This window comes from Nomascus leucogenys, chromosome 12, assembly GCF_006542625.1.
Source record: "Nomascus leucogenys isolate Asia chromosome 12, Asia_NLE_v1, whole genome shotgun sequence".
Taxonomy (NCBI): Eukaryota; Metazoa; Chordata; class Mammalia; order Primates; family Hylobatidae; genus Nomascus; species Nomascus leucogenys.
Genome location: NC_044392.1, coordinates 42428039 through 42446959, shown reverse-complemented (window position 1 = coordinate 42446959; position 18921 = coordinate 42428039). Strand labels below are relative to the sequence as shown.

At 37.6% G+C, this 18921-nt stretch overlaps 1 protein-coding gene across 3 annotated transcripts in view; it reads left to right on the top strand.

Moving 5' to 3' along the window:
* Window positions 1-593: 593 nt before the first annotated feature.
* The window catches only part of IFI16 (interferon gamma inducible protein 16), a 40740-nt gene continuing 22412 nt past the window's right edge, over window positions 594-18921 (top strand). For all 3 annotated transcript variants that reach the window (XM_030824150.1, XM_003258677.2, XM_030824152.1), the window contains exons 1-6: window positions 594-864; window positions 5342-5626; window positions 6555-6670; window positions 7221-7388; window positions 8899-9303; window positions 11004-11192. In XM_030824150.1, the coding sequence (XP_030680010.1) occupies window positions 5350-5626; window positions 6555-6670; window positions 7221-7388; window positions 8899-9303; window positions 11004-11192 (1155 nt within the window). In that variant the 5' untranslated portion in view covers window positions 594-864; window positions 5342-5349. The remainder of the gene's footprint in view (window positions 865-5341; window positions 5627-6554; window positions 6671-7220; window positions 7389-8898; window positions 9304-11003; window positions 11193-18921) is intronic.

Here is an 18921-nt window from a genome sequence, read left to right as displayed (position 1 = left end):
AATGACTTTCTGATCTGGAAAGCCCAGGTTTGTCAGTTATTAATAATTGGATGAATAATTCAGGTAGTATTTAAACAAATAGCGATTTCATAGCAGACATTTCCCCATCCAGGAGATGCAGTAAAGTATTGGTGGCAATAGATGCTCCTACCAAGATCTCCTCCTGCCACTGCCACTCTGTGCACAGGAAAGGAGGGAGAAGAAGCCATATTGCTTCTCTTATATTTGAGCATCATTTAAGGGAATATAAGTCTCTAATGACTCACATGTAAGTCTGCTGGCTAAGAAAGTTCTAATGTTGGAACTCCTTTCAGCTATTGAATTTTGTAAAAAAAAAAAAAACTTATTTATTTGTGTTTATATACATTTATGAGATAAAAGTGTAATTTCGTTACATGGATATATGGCATATTGGTGAAGGCAGAGATTTCAGTGTACACATCACCCGAAAAATGTTCACTATACCCATTAAAGTAATTTCTCATCCCCCATTTCCCCTCACCACATGCTCCAGCCCTTGCCAGCAGGAAACTGTTCATTGTCTCTGACTAACAGAAACGAAACCTAAAAACACTGGTGGGAGGAGTCTCCACATTGCTTCCTACTCCATTTTCTCTGGGGCAGTAGCAGAGTAGGAGCAAGCCAGCACTAGTAAGCTAACTAAGTGACTCAACCAAGGCCTTTTTTCCTTGTTATCTTTGCAGACACTTCATTTTCTTAGCATTTCTGGAGATTACAACATACTGCGGTTCCGTTTCTGGGAACTTTACTGATTTATCTCCTCCCTCACACAAAATAAGCATTGATTCGTGCATTTCTGAAGATCTCAAGATCTGGACTACTGTTGAAAAGACTTCCAGTGAGGTGAGTACTGTTGCTGATTTTGTAAATATGATTTTGTTCCTTCCTGGAAGTCCCCAGAATCACAAGGGGACAATCAGTATTGGTTATTCAGGGTCGGGGGATGATGGGAGTAGAGCTGAGTATTCAAAAAAGTGAAAACTGTTGCTTGATATGAATCCTTCATTTACTTAGGAAGATAACAGTCATCTTCTATTCCATCACAACTGAGGACTGAACAAGAGAAAATGCATTTTGACCATTGCAGATTTTAAAATTAATTATCTGAGTGTGTATTGGCGTAAGTTGGTACTTAGAAGAGGGCTTCTGTTATTTTGGCTGGAAGAAGTGTTGGAAACTCGGTAGCTATGGTGGGTTCTCAAGATAGTGACATGAAAAAGTATCATGAAAGAATATTAAGTAAAAAACATATCTGAGCATAGAGACGTATTACATGGCATCATCCCAATTTTACAAAACATAAGAACAAATGTACACATAGAGTAGAAAATTTTTTTCAGTTTCACAAACAGTTATTCAAGTACATGGTGTCTTAATGTTTTCATAAGTATGTTGATCTTTTACTTTAGCTCCATTCTACACCAGGTGCTAGGGGCAGAATTTCAATCATTTTGGAATTACTCTCTGCCTTCCTGAAAGTTAATGATTTTTTTTTTCCTTGTGGCAAGGTACAGGGGAGTGGAGGGGAAGGCAATTAGGAAAAGGTTACTATTGTTTACTTTTCAAATTTTTAAAAGATGTTTTCTATAGCCTGGTACAATATTTCATGTGTGCTTAAATGGAATGTGAGATTCTTAAATGTTGATTTCAGAATTTTATTAGATAAATGTTAATTACGTTGTTCAAATTTATTATATCATTACAGATTTTTTTACCTTGTTCATTTAGTAATTGAAACATAAACCGAAACATCCTATTATGAAGTTTGATTTTTTGGCCAGGCACAGAGGTTCATGCCTGTAATCCCAGTACTTTGAGTGACCAAAGCGAGCCGATCACTTGAGGTCAGGAGTTCCAGACCAGCCTGGCCAGCATGACGAAACCCCGTTTCTATTAAAAATACAATAATTAGCCGGGTATGGTCGTGTGTGCCTGTAATCCCAGCTACTCAGGAGACTGAGGCAGGAGAATTGCTTGAACCGGGAGGCAGAGGTTGCAGTGAGCTGAGATTGTGCCACTACACTCCAGCCTGGGCGACAGAGCAAGACTGTCTCAAAAAAAAAAATTTTTTTTTTCCTTGTAGTGCTCTCACAATCACATACATATTATGTGTATATATAATATATATTCACACACAAATATATGTATATATAATCATGTATACAAACAGGTACACACATAGAAATATATGTGTGTAGTGATGTCTGTGCATGTGTGTATATGAAGAGAAATATATACTAATTATAGTACCATGAAGCACTATAAAATAATAATATCATTAGATAAATTAGATAAATTCATAACTAAAACTTATAATTTTCTAGGAGTTGAACCTTTTATCATTATGTGGTATCTGAAGTTACTTTTGGGCTTAAGGTATATTTAAAGTTACACAAACACAGATAAACTGGCTTTCTTTAGTTATTCTTTGCAAGATAATTTTTAACAATTTTTTTCACCTTTTGTTAACAACATATATGTAGATTTCTTAAACCAAATTTGATGAAAGTTGTCACTTAACAGGTCAGACCTTTTAGGTGTATGCTGGTAATTAACAATCTGCTGTCTTTACTTCAATTTATGACACTTCTATATCATCTCACTAAGACAACTGCTTTAGTGAATTGTCATGTTCTTTTTCTTCCCTCCCTTTACTACGCTGTTATAATTTCTGTTTCTCTTATCTTTGATCAGGGCTTTCTTTTTAAGGCATTAGGAACACCTAAAAAAGTTTATTTTTCACTCTTCTTATCTTTTGGCTGTCAGAATTTTTAATTTTATTCATTGTTTTCTTATTAAATATTATTTTCAATAGATATTTTCTTGTGGTATGAGTCTTTTTGTCTTGCAAAAAGACTGAGGCCTTGAGTATCACAAAATAATTTTTGAGACTCTTCTATTTAAATATCATTTTGCCTAAATTAAAACTCTAAATGTAAAATTATATTTTCCCTTAAGACAAGATGAAAGCACCTCTTCTGTGCTGTGGAGCTAGATATATTTTGAAGTTAAGAATCTGGAGGCTTCAGTAAGGCTATTTAGTGTATATATTCTAAATAGTGTCTTACTAGAAACTCCACTGGGATATAAATAATTACTCCAAAATCAAAAGCAGTAATATTGCAAAACAAAATGTGAATGTTCACATTTCAGTGAAATAAAGATTATACATAGCCTACTGTCATCCCAAATCTGGTTTTATTTTGCAAATAAATTGTGCTGTCACACTTGTTGAAAACAAGTGCTCAGTGCCACAAAGAAAAACCAGCACTTAAACAGGAAATTTCTCAGCAAAGCATATTTGCTTCTACAGAAGGGTGCTGCCTGCGTCAGTCACAACGTACAGTCTAAGCTGACCGGATTGGCTACTGCTTTAAATTGTATAGGGCTAATTAGGCGGGAAGGAAGAGACTGCCCCTTACCAATTAGGCGGGAAGGCATGTCTGGGGCGGCAAAAGAGGGAAGGGTTGTTTACAGAACAGGAAAGAACAGGAAAGTTTGAAGACGAACTTATTGTTTCTAGCACACTCACAAAATAAGTCAAAACTTTCCATTGAAAATTTTTTTTTGGTTTTGCAATTGATATGGAACTTTTGACCAGCATTATATTAAAATAACTCCATCGTCCTGCTTCAGGCAGTTTTGATATAGAGATTCACTTTCAATTTGATTCTTGAATCTTTGTAGGTGATCTATTCCTCATTACCGAAGGCTTACAGAGTATTTTTGTTTATTATATTCTTCAGTTTCACTATAAAGTGTTTTTGTATAGATTTTCCCTTCATTCTCTGGACCTTTTCAATCCAAGAATCCTCACGTTCTCGTAAGAAGGCAGCAATTTTTTTTTTTTGATGGAGTCTCACTCTGTCCCCCAAGCTGGAGTGCAGTGGCACGATCTCCACTCACTGCAACCTCCATCTCCTGGGTTCAAGCGATTCTCCTGCCTCAGCCTCCCAAGTAGCTGGGACTGCAGGCGCTTCCCACCACACCTGGCTAATTTTTTGTATTTTTAGTGGAAACAAGGTCTCACCGTGTTAGCCGGGATGCTTTTGATCTCCGGACCTCGTGATCCGACCGCCTCGGCCTCCCAACATGCTGGGATTACAGGCGTGAGCCACCGCACCTGGCCCAATTCATAGCCCCTGAAATTTAGATATCTTGGTTATACACAAAGACATCATTCCTAAAATTAAGAAATTCATTAAGTTAACATTTTTGGAATCCATACCTTGCACTGTCATCATCGAAGCGTACAGGTGTTAAGAGGTCAAGAGGAGTGACACTCTGTCCATAAGGGGACTCTGAAATCTACCAGGAGACAAAGCCTCAGTTGAGTCTTAAGGTTGTATGGGAAGTAGTCAAAGAAAGAAATGTGGAAATGGCTTTCCAGGCAATAAGAAGGAACTAGCAAAGTCATGAGGCATGAAGACACAAGGTGTCCAGCATCTTTGTGAAGCATAGATACAAGGAATACAAAAGTACTAGAAGTAAAAAAGATGCAGCTTATTCAACACTTTCTGAGACAGTATAGGACGCAAGGAATTTTTGGAAAGGAAAAGGAGAAATATTGAAGGATTTCAGTGGAATATAAATGCGGCTTATTGAGAAAAAACTGGTTGTGTGAAAAGAAATAATTAGACAAATCAAGTCTGAAAGAAGAAAAATAAAACAACCAATAAAATCATTTCAGTGAATAAATACTGTGATGCAGCACTAGAAAGCATGCGGATATTCAGCAAAGTGATGGTTTTATGGGTACAGAGAACAGAAGCCATGGTCTAGCACCAAAGAAGGGAGGATGCTAATGAGAGCCAAGTAGGGAAGAGTCAAGGAGAGTAGGGTCGGTGCCCCGGCATGAAACTGTAGCACTGTAGCAGAAAGTTATTCATATAAGGTGGGAGGCTGCAGCCCATTTACACCTAGGCCACTCCAGTCATACTGGGTGTGGGAAGATTTGAGAAACAACAGGCAGGATTTGGGGGATAGGCTTCAGCCCCGGTAAAGGATAAGAAGAGGAACTAAGGGCTTTGACACTGCAGAGCTCATACTCTTAACACTGAGACAATTGCTTGCTCTCAGACTTCCCTCTAACAACTGGACCCAACTCAACTATTCTCATTCAATGGGAATAATTTCTTAGACATTCCTAACACAGCAGTTCTTCACTCAATTTCTACAGTAACACATTTGGTCGTTAAGTCCTTCTTTATCACACATATTCATGAACAACTCTTTCATATGGGCCACTCACACACACAGGCATACATCTTTTGAATTGTCTGTATACATGTGTAACACTGTATACCATTTTCTCTTGTAGGCTCACTTATGTCTGTAAAGATGGAAAAAAAATACAAGAACATCGTTCTACTAAAAGGATTAGAGGTCATCAATGATTATCATTTTAGAACGGTTAAGTCTTTACTGAGCAGCGATTTAAAACTTAATCCAAAAATGAGAGAAGAGTATGACAAAATTCAGATTGCTGACTTGATGGAAGAAAAGTTCCGAGGTGATGCTGGTTTGGGCAAACTAATACAAATTTTCAAAAATATACCAGCACTTGAAAACCTGGCTGAAACTCTTAAAAAAGAAAAGTTAAAAGGTAATTGGGAAGAGGGAACACCCACTCCCTGCAACCATCCCCAAACCCTCCCCAACATTGATTAGAGCCCCACCTCGGCCATACTTGAGTTGTGTTTTCCCCAGTTTGTGACTCAACAGCTGAGACAATGTTGGTACTTCAGAGGCCAACAAGTTGACAAGTTAGTGCATTCCATTACTAGTGTAGCTTGATGTATTTCAGAGTGTATATTTGGGATCAGTGAAAGAACAAAAGTGAGAGGGAGTTGAAGGGGGACTGAGACTTCCAGTACATTAGAAAGATTATATAATAATAAAATCGTAAAAATTATTGTTTAAATTCAAGGTATGTACATTTAACCAATTAATGTATCTCTTCTATTGAGACTATTTAACATATCACTACCCTTTATAATTTAAAAAAATGCAATACTTAAATGTGAGCCTGCCTCTCAGAAGTGTGATCTCCCCTGTTGTTATATCAAGTTAAAAAAAAGGATTTAAAAAAGTCTTAAGTCCAAAATCAGTATATCCTTCCTCATGGAAACCTTTGGCTGGTTTCTATAATTTGAATAGCTTACCTGGGGAACGTGACCTAGCAGTCTGCGTCATGAAAACATTAGTTTTTAAAATGAAATGATCAGAGAACCGCATTGGGAAAGGGTTAACTGAAGCACATAGAGTTCAGAGAACAGGAAGCATGTGCTGAGTGCACAGGGGAGGAGTGAGGAAAGCGCTGAGGAGCATGAGTCAGTTCTTGTTCCTGTCTTGTGACTGCTGGTCTCTTGAGGCCAGGCTGGGCTAATGCAGTAGAGGTAGACTAAAGCACAGCTGAACCCTCAAGCAGGAACTGAGAGCAAATTGTATTGAAACTGCTTCAGCTGTCGGAGATCGTTTATATGTCTTCCTTTTTTCTGCATTGGTTGTGAATAAAATTGAATCTATTCCAGCAAAAGGATCAGCCGCATCAAGAAAGACGAAGAAGGCAGTGGATGCTGCTTCACCTGCACCCTCCACAAGCAGCACTGTCAAAACTGAAGGAGCAGAGGCAACTCCTGGAGCTCAGGTAAGCTTCAGGAAGAGGAGCAGGCCTCAAGTCCCACAGAGGAAGCTCTGCTACGGCTCTTCCACTCAATCTCTCCAGCAGGCAGTTATTTCTTCATGTTTCCCATCAAGTTTCAGATTTAGCAAATTGTATGATAATTGATCATCTTATTGATGATCAAAGCAATGCACCAATCACATGAGTAAACATAATGTAAATATATATAACATAAATGTGATACTTTCATTCTAGTAGAGTGGAGTGTCAACGTGAGAATCAGGTAAGTAAATACTTTGTCCATGTGTATAAAAACCTAGTTTTTCTAATCCCAAGCCAGCACATCCCATAACAGAAATAATTAGAGAAATAATGTGTAGAACATTCTCCTCTTTCTTCGTTTAATGAAACCATCTATGCCCATCTCTTACAACTGGCCAGAGATGGGCAGCAACCTCTCAAGTTTCCAAGAAACATCTTCTTAGGACTAATAAAACTACTATCCAATAATGAAAATATGCTCTACTTCATTTGGCACTGAAAACGAATAACAGGAAAATCAAACCACTTGCAGAAAAGAAAAAAACCAACCAAAGAAAAGGCTGGACCCAAAAGGAGTAAAGTGTCCAAGGAGCAGACTCAGCCTCCCTGTCCTGCAGGAGCCGGCATGTCCACAGCCATGGGCCATTCCCCATCTCCCGAGACCTCATCGTCAGCTCCACCCAACACTTCCTCAACTGAGGTACACTCTTCCTGGTCCCATTTTGCTTTGTCTTTTTCAACCCAAAGTAAAGGACTGATTTCACCTGTTACTTAAAAATTGCATCGATAATTTGCTAGTTAATCAAATGTACGTATTGAGAAACCACTACATTTTGATCTTTTGCTTCCACAGGGATACCTGATGAACTTGACATTATCTCTGACTGCAGGAAGTTTTCTGTTCTGTGTTGTTTGGGGAAGGGAGAGAGAGCTATGGAGTACAGAACTGTCAGCTGTGGGCTTACTGTCTACTGCTACCATGTCCTTCATACCTCTTCCCTTGGTTCACTGTAGTATTCCATGTCAGACCTCTCCAGCACCTGCTAGTTTGTGAATGAGGTTATCCATACCCTCAGCTCTTTTTCTTATAGATGAAACAACCTCCCCTGCATTAAAAGTGTTCTATTGCAATTCAAGGAGACTGAGGTGTTAAAAAGAAAAGATGTTAAAGAAAACCCATTCTGACCCCCAGGTTTCTGTTAGCATGCTACCTGCTAGAGCCCTGACACTGAGAAAGGCTATGGTGGTGGGAATGACACTCTGTAGAGTGTCTCCAGCCTGAACCAACTGAGATGATGGCATTCTGAGGGGTTTATCCTGCATGTGTTCTCACCTGCTGTAAGCTAACTGAATCTTGGGTAGGAACACTATGAGATGTGCTCTTAAAATTGCCCTGTCTACACTGGTGATAACTGAACACTCTTTGTGTCTATAGTTTGTGGTGGGCACCATTTTTCATTTTAAATGTCATTTAACTTTGTCTATTTTTAGGCTCTGGCACTTTAAGCTGCTAAGAGAAATAGTATAAGAAATTATTTCATTCTAAAATTTATTTATTTATTTATTTATTTATTTATTTATTTATTTATTTATTGTTGTTGCTGTTGTTGAGACAGAGTCTCTCTCTGTCACCCAGGTTGAAGTGCCACGGCATAATCTTGGCTCACTGCAGCCTACACCTCCCGGGTTCAAGTGATTCTCCTGCCTCAGCCTTCCAGGTAGCTGGGATTACAAGTGCCTGCCACTACACTCAGCTAATTTTTGTACTTTTAGTAGTGCCAGGGTTTCACCATGTTGGCCAGGCTGGTCTCGAACTCCTGACCTCAGGTGATCCACCCACCTCGGCCTTCCAAAGTGCTGAGATTACAGGTGCGAGCCACCGCGCCTGGCCCTAAAATTTATTGTTACTTCATGACACTGGCTTTCAGTATCCACTAGTCTTATGTTGCTCTTATGCTTTATTTCTTAAGGATGATTCTGTTTACAGAAAGGTCGTTTTTTCACTATATGGTCTCCTCTGTTACTTCATCTTGCTATTATACCAGTTTAAGATATCTTCTGCCCTGGCTAGCAATCCCTCTCTATCCTGACTCCAGCTCTAAACATCTGTGCAAGTTTTGGGGCCCTGTGTTATACTGAGGTCACTGAATAGCAGTTCTGTATTTCTCAATTAGACATTTTTCTCTGTTCTCCTGTGCTATCATACACAGAACCCGACAACAGTGGCCAGAAGAAGTGTTCTCCAAAAAGGTCCATTGATAGTGAAGGTACTGAGTACAACAAAGCCATTTGAATATGAGACCCCAGAAATGGAGAAAAAAATAATGTTTCATGCTACAGTGGCTACACAGACACAGTTCTTCCATGTGAAGGTTTTAAACACCAGCTTGAAGGAGAAATTCAATGGAAAGAAAATGATCATGATATCAGATTATTTGGAATATGATAGTCTCCTAGAGGTCAACGAAAAATCCACTGTATCTGAAGCTGATCCTGATCAAACGTTTGAGGTTCCAAATAGAATCATCAGCAGAGCAAAGGAAACTCTGAGGATTGATATTCTTCACAAACAAGCTTCAGGAAATATTGTATATGGGGTATTTATGCTACATAAGGTAAGTCCTCAAAGTTGTTTTATTTTTCCATCAACACCTGAAATTAAAAGCCTTGATGTGTGAGATGAAGCTTTGCCTATAAACTGGATATTAGAATCCAGGACTCTGAAGACTAATGACAGGTGGATAAAGACTTCTCTGAAGATAAGACTGGGATTAGGGGACCTGTTAATGTTTCTTTCCCATGTTCTCCTTCCCAGAGCTTTAAACTTTAGTCTTTACAGTAATGTGCACTGAGAAACCTTAAGACTTTATCAGTTGTTATTATCTATGCTAAGCAGTCAAGGACAGTGTGAGGTCTACATCCATACACATATAATATTAGGTTTATCCCTTTGATTATTATCTCTACTGTCATAAAAATCACATTATTTTTATTTTGAATGAAGTATTGTCCTCTGAGGCTTGAGTTCTGGTTGTGACAGTCAGAATAAGAAATAAATTGACTACTCATGGCTGGAAAACAAATACATAAAGTAAGTAGGACAATGTTCTGACCAAATGAAACTAATTCATCATAAAGAAACGGAACAATTGGGAAATACGAATTTGGATGATACTTGGAAAATCAGGTAATCTAAATTTGTCATTTATATATAAATAACCAAAACAAATAGAGCACAGAGTGCTTTTCCTGATATGTTCCTGTCCAAATTCATGAAACCAGTTAGCATGAGACATTCATCCTCCAAAAAAAGCATCTATCCTCTGCTATTGATTCAAGCAATTTCTTATCTGATCAGTAGTTCACTACCCATTATATTTGTTTCCTAGAACAACTAATTTAACCTGCGTTACTTTCTGTACACACTATCTTTTTTTTTTTTTTTTGAGATGGAGTCTCACTCTGTCACCCAGGTTGGAGTGCAGTGGCATGATCTCGGCTCACTGCAGCCTTCGCCTCCTGGGTTCAAGCAATTCTCCTGCCTCAGCCTCCTGAGTAGCTGGGACTACAGGTGTGTGCCACCACGCCTGGCTAATTTTTTGTATTTTTAGTAGAGACGGGGTTTCACTATGTTAGCCAGGCCAGGATGGTCTCGGTCTCCTGACCTCGTGATCTGCCCACCTTGGCCTCCTAAAGTGCTGGGATTACAGGCATGAGCCACTGCGCACGGCCTATATACACACTCTTAAAGAGATGATTCTTACAAACCCAATTCTAGGATTATGAGTAATGAGCAAAAAGCTGGAATGTTTGAGCTCAAGGACTTGGTTTCAGGAGGGGGTACAAATATTGGAAGAGACTCAGTAAATGCAGAAGGTAGAAAAAATAATTAGAGAGTTACTAGAAGCTTGCTTTTTGTTACAGATTTCCTCATAATTCACTGAATAAATAGTCATAGCAGATATCCATTCTTTTTGCATAGGGCCAGAGACCCAGAAAGGCTATCACAGATTTCAGCTTCCTCTGTATCAAGGTGCTTTGGGAAGCATAGCTGCCCTGGAGGTGAAAGCAGTAGAAATTTGGAAGAAAACTCATTGTTCTAGAACTGTCATAGAAATACCTCAGATATGAAAGACTTAAACAAAAAGGATATTGAGGGAGGGCTTTCTGCAAATATCTGGCCTAAGATATATGCATATCTGTACTAGGAGTTGCTGTCCTGCATCTTGTTTAACTTTCTTACAAGGGACTTTAGCCTATATGTGGTTCGTATTAATTACATTCTCAGGAACAGAATATTAATTTTCTGTTACAGAAAACAGTAAATCAGAAGACCACAATCTATGAAATTCAGGATGATAGAGGGAAAATGGATGTAGTGGGGACAGGACAATGTCACAATATCCCCTGTGAAGAAGGAGATAAGCTCCAACTTTTCTGCTTTCGACTTAGAAAAAAGAACCAGATGTCAAAACTGATTTCAGAAATGCATAGTTTTATCCAGGTAAGAATTAAATAGGCAAATATTAGTTTTCCAAAGTGGAAATGATTTGCTTTTAAGTTTTGGCAAAAACAAATGTGTAGGTTTTTTTTACAGAGTTCAGCAGGAGACATGAGAAAACAGATGTTCTCTTTGTACTCACATTTACTTTTTTTAATTATTTTTTTTCTGGATGGAATGATATGATATGATACAATTTTAAAAAGAAAGAAATCTGAACTTTATTGAAAAAATTAAACTCTGAATTTTATATAAACTTCTAAGTGATTGTAGGGTTGGGATTTAAAATTACATGTTCTCCATTTGTGAATTAGAAAATGTCGTGTGTGTGTGTGTGTGTGTGATACCTTCTAGTTTGTAACATTAAAATACACATATGTGTGTATTTAGTCATCCATAAAAATGCCTAATTTGAAAATTAAAATTATTTGCAGTGATCAAAATTATGTCCCACTGACAAAGTTTTATACAAAGGAAGCTCTCCAATTTGTTAATTTGAATTCAAATATTCACCTGTTAAGTTTCGTTACAGTACATGATTTTACACTGTTGCCGTTTTGAATGTTTTTAATTATTTTTTATTTCAGTAGGTTTTTGGGAAACAGGTGGCGCTTCGTTACAGGAATAAGTTCTTTAGTGGTGATTTCTGACATTTTGATGCACTCATCGTCCAAGCAGTGTACACTGTACCCAGTGTGTAGTATTTTATCCCTCACCCCCCTCCCACTCTTTCCCCTGAGTCCCCAAAGTCCATTGTATCATTCTTATGCCTTTGTGTCTTCATAGCTTACCTCCCATTTATGAATGAGAACATACAATGTTTGTTTTTTCCATTCCTGAGTTACTTCACTTAGAATAATGCTCTCCAATTCCATCCAGGTTGCTGTGAATGCCATTATTTTGTTCCTTTGTATGGATGAGTAATAGTATTCCACGGTGTATACGTACCCCATTTCTTTATCCATTTGTTTACTGATGGGCTTTTGGGCTGGTTCCATATTTTTGCAATTGTGAATTGTGCTGCTGTAAACATGCATGTGCAATGATCTTTTTTGTATACTGACTACTTTTCCTCTGGGTAGATACCCAGTAGTGGGATTGCTGGATCAAATGGTAGATCTGCTTTTTAGTTCTTTAAGGAATCTATACACTGTTTACTATAGTGGTTCTACTAGTTTACATTCCCACCAGCGGTGTAGAAGTGTTCCTTTTTCACCACATCGATGCCAGTGTCTATTTTTAAAAATTTTTTGATAATGGCCTTTCTTGCACAAGTAATGTGACATCATTTTGTGGTTTTGATTTGCATTTCCCTGATCATTAGTGATGTTGAGCGTTTTTCTTTATGCTTGTTGGCCATTTACACATCTTCTTTTGAGAATTGTCTGTTCATGTCCTTAGCCCACTTTTTGATGGGATTATTTGTATTTGAAATGCTTGTTCCTGGTGCTGTGAAGAAATAGCATTTGAATATAAATTTAATTTTTTCAGCAAGGCCATTTTTATACTTTTTGTAGAAAGGGCACACTCGCCAGCAGTTTTGCCACAAGAGTACACCGAACAAAGGAGACAGGCTCATTTATAATCTGACGCATCCACCCTACTGCTGCATTCGGTTTCTGTTGGCTGGGACAGGACCTCACGTTCTGTATTTGTCCCTATTGGCTATCAACTTAGAACTTTTTAAAAGAGGGAAAGGCAGAGGAGAACAAAGGAAGGAGGAGGTAACTTGTGGAATGTTGAGAAAGGTAAAAACACCTTTAAATAAGGAAGAGGAACAGGCTATGACCTAATGCTTGTTTGGATCAGTATAAGCATGTTAGGGCAAATATTTAGGCTAAATTGTGGGAGCTAAGAACATAAAGTATATTGATTTTTTATTATGGCTAGCAGATATTTAAGAATGTTTGTACAGGTCTTTGAATAAATTTTGCTTTTAAGAGAAGTTACTATTTCTAATTAGATGCGGAGGAAAGTTTTTGAAGAAGAACCTCTACTTTTTACAATTTCCCCTCTTATTTCATAATTCTTTAAACTTGTTTAATATGTTTTGACTTAATTTTTTTTGTCCTTTTAAGAGAAGTAATTCTTCAGAATAGAGTGGAGGAGAATTAGGAGTTAACTCTGCAAGAGTGGCAGAGATAAGTTTTTGTATAAAATTTCAAAGGCAGGGAATAATATAACAGCCTACAAGAATAAGTACACCAATAACGAGCAAACGAGGTGAGAATTGAAGTTAAATTTTTTTTTATCCACTGAACCAATGTTTTATTATTTTAGAAAAAGAGTTATTTATTTTAGAATTTTTGGCAAGTTTATCTGATAGGGCTGTTAATCCTTGTAGCACTTTTGTTATAGTTCTATCAGGGGCAGTATGATTAGGAATAAAGGTATAACATCGAGTTTTAATTATGACACAAACATCTTCTTTTTTTGCTAATATTATATTTAAAGCTATTTTATTTTTCTAGACCATCTGGCTGGTAGGTCCTAATTGCTTAGCTTTCCCTTTGATGGCGTCCTCAGTGTAATTTATGACTCGTTGCTGATTATAGTAGATATAGTTTATTTAGTCTACTTAAAAAAAAAATTTATAGTTACTTACCAGACCAACATGGATTTAAATTCTGCAGCTATTTGATTTTGTGCTTTAAACTTATTTGGCACTTCTCATAGGACCTTAATAGCATTTATGTAAACCTAAGGATTAAAGGACTCATGAGGAGTTTCCTTTGGCCTGCAGTGTCTTGTTTTTACCTTTTTTTTTTTTCGGTTGGTGAAATGCCAGGGTGAAGGGGATAGCCAATTGGATTAGAGCATAAGTACTGCTCCAATTATTTGGCAGAGTGTCTAGTAAAAGTCCTCTACAGTATCACCATATGTTTGCTTGGGGATGGAATATAAATTTAATTTTTTCAGCAAGTCCATAAGCGTGGACTGATAGGCAAGCTCTTGGAAGGCCTTGAGCTCCTTGCATCCTTTTATGCTTCTAAGGAACACCAAATTTTCCTCTTGCCCTGAGAGGCACAAAGTAAACTTGGCATTCAGAGGTGGAAGCCGGATTGCCCTCTGGGGCGGACCCCCAGAGTATTGAATTTCAGGAAATAGCAGATAGAGAGCTGGGCATGATGGATTATCCTAAACCGTGGGATTTTGCAAGAGAGCCACCATACGTCCATTTCTAGTCAATGAGAAGACCATCCGAGTGGAAAGGGGATAATCTGGACCTCTGGCCTACCATGCATACAAGCGTGATAATCATTTTTATTTAAAGTGCGAAGGGAATATTTAATTAATTAAATGAATATTTAATTCATTCCAGCCAGGCATTTGCATCTTGATATTTTGTCTTGATGGCTAAGGTCTGTCTTAGATCTCTTATTTGTACAATAAACAACCTAGTTTTATTATTAGATGTAGGAGCAACTGGTGTGGGATCTGGAACTGAGGCTACTGAAGAAGGGGAAGATGGGGGAATAATGCGTATTTTAAAAACACCTAGGGGGTCTTTTTCATTTATGTCAATCCCCATACCATAGAAGCGACTAAGGGCAGGTCTAGAGTTAGTTAAGGTGGAGGTGGTGATAAAGAGAAGGACAGGGTTACATTGATAAGGGCTGACAGTTAGAAGGGGTAGTCCTTTTAGTGAAATAGATGAAGGGTTTTAGATCTGCACAAACCTTTTTCGTGGAAGTCTAACTTTGCTCTTGAGTAGTTTAAAGGATGTAGTCCCATTTACTACAAGGTTGCCAGGTTGTAGGAGCAGAAAATGGATGCCTTGGCTGCAGGTGATCACAACGATGAGTGCTGTGGGTAACTGTCAATTAGAGGGCTGGGACATAAATATTTGTGTGAAAAGGCTAGCTGTCGTTAATCTTTTTTTATTTCCACAAAGTATGAGAAAACAAGCATTAAAGACAATGGTCTAAGGTGAGTTAGACTTAGTTATATTTATAACAAAGGAGCTAATAACAAAAGAAAAAATATATAAAAGATATATTAAAATGAAGCTTGCTTTAACTTTAACTTAGTAGGGCTTAATCTTAGTACAGTAACCCATAATTCTAACGAAGAAGATGTTTTCTTGACTCGAATATGATGGGTCCATTCTTTCTCGGCCGTGCGGAAGGCAGTCTCAGTGGTTAACACATAAAATAGGGTCCTTCCCAGGCTCGAGTTTTTTTTTTTTTTTATCTTTTTTTATCTTTTAATAGGAACATGGTTTCCAGGCTGGTGCTGGTGTACTGGAAATTCTAGGGGTGGTACCTGTGCTAAGAGACTTTTAGTTCTGAGGGAAAAGAAAGTGGAAAATAAGTATATAATTTTTGTTGCATATCCTGGGGCTTGAAGCCCCATGGTGACGCCTCCCGCTCCGCTCCGTTCCTGCTCAGCGCCGCCCAAGGGACGCTGCGGCCCTGCCCTCTATTGAAGTCTTGGACTTCTTGTGGCCTTCACCGCCCCTGCATGCTATGGCCTTGGGGATGAGAGGCATTGTGACTTACCTGGCCACCCTTGGGACTTAAAAAAAATAAACATCATTTTATATTTGACTATTTTTTGTATAATTTTATACTAAATAAGTTAAATTTTACCTTTATATTAATGTGCTATTAATGTTAAATTTAATTTTAATAAAATATTGTAGACATTATTTATCCAATTTTAATGTCTGACCATAAAGTAAAACTTCTATTTAATTTTTAATTTTTTATATATTTTTTTCTTGCTGATTTGTTTGAGTTCCTCATAGATTGTGGATACTAGTCCTTTGTCAGATGCATAGTTTGTGAATATTTTCTCCCACTCTGGGGGTTGTCCGTTTACTGATTGTTTCCCTTATTGTGCAAAAGCTTTTCAGCTTAAGTCCCATCTATTCATCTTTGTTTTTGTTGCATTTGCTTTTGGGTTCTTAGTCCTGAAGTCTTTGCCTAAGCCACCGTCTAGAAGGGTTTTTCCGATGTTATCTTCTAGAATCTTTATGGTTTCTGGTCTTAGATTTAAGTTCTTGATCCATCTTGAGTTGATTTTTGTATAAGGTGAGAGATGAGGATCTAGTTTCATTCTTCTACCTGTAGCTTGCCAATTATCCCAGCACCATTTGTTGAATAGAGTGTGCTTTCCCCACTTTATGTTTTTGTTTGCTTTGTCAAAGATCAGTTGGCTGTAAGTATTTGGGTTTATTTTTGGTTCTCTATTCTGTTCCATTGGTCTATATGCCTATTTTTATACCCAGAACCATGCTATTTTGGTGACTATGGCCTTATAGTATAGTTTGAAGTCAGATAATATGATGCTTCCTGATTTCTTCCTTTTGTTCTTTTTCCTTACTTTTGCTTTGTCTATGTGGACTGTTTTTTGGTTCCATATGAATTTTAGGATTTTTTTTTCTAGTTCTGTGAAGAATGATGGTGGTATTTGGATGGGAATTGCATTGAATTTGTAGATTGCTTTTAGCAGTATGGTCATTTTCTTTATTTCTTTTTTTTTTTTTTTTTGAGATGAAGTCTCGCTCTTGTCCCCCAGGCTGGAGTGCAATGGCGTGATCTCGGCTCACTGCAACCTCCGTCTCCCGGGTTCAAGCGATTCTCCTGCCTCAGCCTCTGGAGTAGCTGGGATTACAGGCGCTTGCCACCACGCCTGGCTAATTTTTGTATCTTTAGTAGAGGTGGGGTTTCACCATGTTGGCCGGGCTGGTCTCAAACTCCTGACCTCAAGTAAGCCACCGTGCCCGGCCAATATGGTCATTTTCACAATATTGATTCTACCCATCCCCGAGCATAGGATGTGTTTCCATTTGTTTGCGTCATCTACGATTTCTTTCAGTAGTGTTTTTAGTTTTCCTTGAGAGGTCTTTCACCTCCTTGGTTAGGTATATTCCTAAGTGTTTTATTTTATTTATTTTATTATTTGCAGCTATTGTGAAAGTGGTTGAGTCCTTGATTTCATTCTTAGCTTGGTTGCTGGTGGTGTATAGCAAAGCTACTGATTTTCATGCTTTAATTTTGTATCCTGAAACTTTGCTTGAAACTTTGCTGAATTCATTTACCAATCCTAGGAGCTTTTTGAATGAGTCTTCGGGGTTTTCTAGGTATACAATCATATCATCAGCAAACAGCGACAGTTTGACTTCCTCTTTACCGATTTGGATTTCCTTTGCTTCTTTTGTCTGATTGATCTGGCTAGGACTTCAGTACTATGTTGAATAGAAGTGGTGAAAGTAGGCATCCTTGTCTTGTTCCAGTGCTTAGGGGGAATGCTTTCAATTTTTCCCTGTCCAGTATAATGTTGGCTGTGGGTTTGTCATGGATGGCTTTTATTACCTTAAGGTATATCACTTCTATGCCAATATTGCTGAGGGTTTTAATCATAAAGTGATGCTGGATTTTGTCCAGTGCTTTTTTTTTCGCATCTACTTAGATGATCCGGTGATTTTTGTTTTTAATTTTATTTGTGTGGTGTATCATGTTTATTGACTTCTGTGTGTTAAACCATCCCTGCGTCCCTGGTATGAAACCAACTTGATCATGGTGCATTATCTTGACATGCTGTTGGATTCTGTTAGCTAGTATTTTGTTGAAGATTTTTGCATCTATGTTCATCAGGGATATTGGTCTGTAGTTTTTTTGTTGTTGTTGTTGTTATGTCCTTTCCTGGTTTTGGTATTAGGGTGATACTTGCTTCATAGAATGATTTAGGGAGGATTCTCTCTTTCTCTATCTTGTGAAGTAATGTCAATAGGATTGGTACCAACACTTCTTTGAATGTCTGATAGAATTTAGCTGTGATTCCATCTGGTCCTGGGCTTTTCTTTATTGGAAATTATTTTTTATTACCATTTCAATATCACTGCTTATTATCACTGTGTTCAGAGTTTCTATATCTTCCTGGTTTTAACCCAGGAGGGTTGTATATTTTCAGGTTTTCTACTTTATACACATAAAGATGTTCATAGTTGCATTGAGTGATCTTTTGTATTTGTGTGATATCAGTTGTAATATTTATCATTTTGTTTTTAATTGAACTTATTTTGACCTTCTGTCTTCTTTTCTTTGTTAATTTCACTAACGGTCTATCAATTTTATTTATTTTTTCAAAGAACCAGCTTTATGTTTCATTTATCTTTTGTGTTGTTCTTTGTCTGTCACAATTTCATTTAGTTCTGCTTTGATCTTTGTTATTTCTTTTTTTCTGCCGCATTCCTGTTTGGTTTGTTCTTGTTTCTCTGGTTCCTTGAGGTGTGACCCTAGATTATCTATTTGTACTCTTTCAGACATTTTGATGTAGGCATTTAATGCTATGAACTTTCTTCTTAGCAGCACCTTTGTTGTATCTCAGAGGTTTTATAGGTTGTGTCTCTATTATCATTCATTTCAAAGAATTTTTTAGTTTCCATTTCGATTTCATTATTGACTCAATGATCATATGGGAGCAGATTATTTAATTTCATGTACTTGCATGGTTTTAAGGTTCCTTACGGTTGAGTTCCAATTTTATTCCACTGTAGTCTGAGACAGTACTTGATATAATTTCAATTTTTTTTAAATTTTTGAGACTTGTTTTGTGGCCTATTATATGGCCTATCTTGGAGAATGTTCCATGTGGTGATGAAAAGAATGTATATTCTGCAGTTGTTGGGTAGAATGTTCTGTAAATATCTGTTAAGTCCATTTGTTGTAGGGTATAGTTTAATTCCAAAAATTTTTGATTGTTGACTTTCTGTCTTGATGACCTG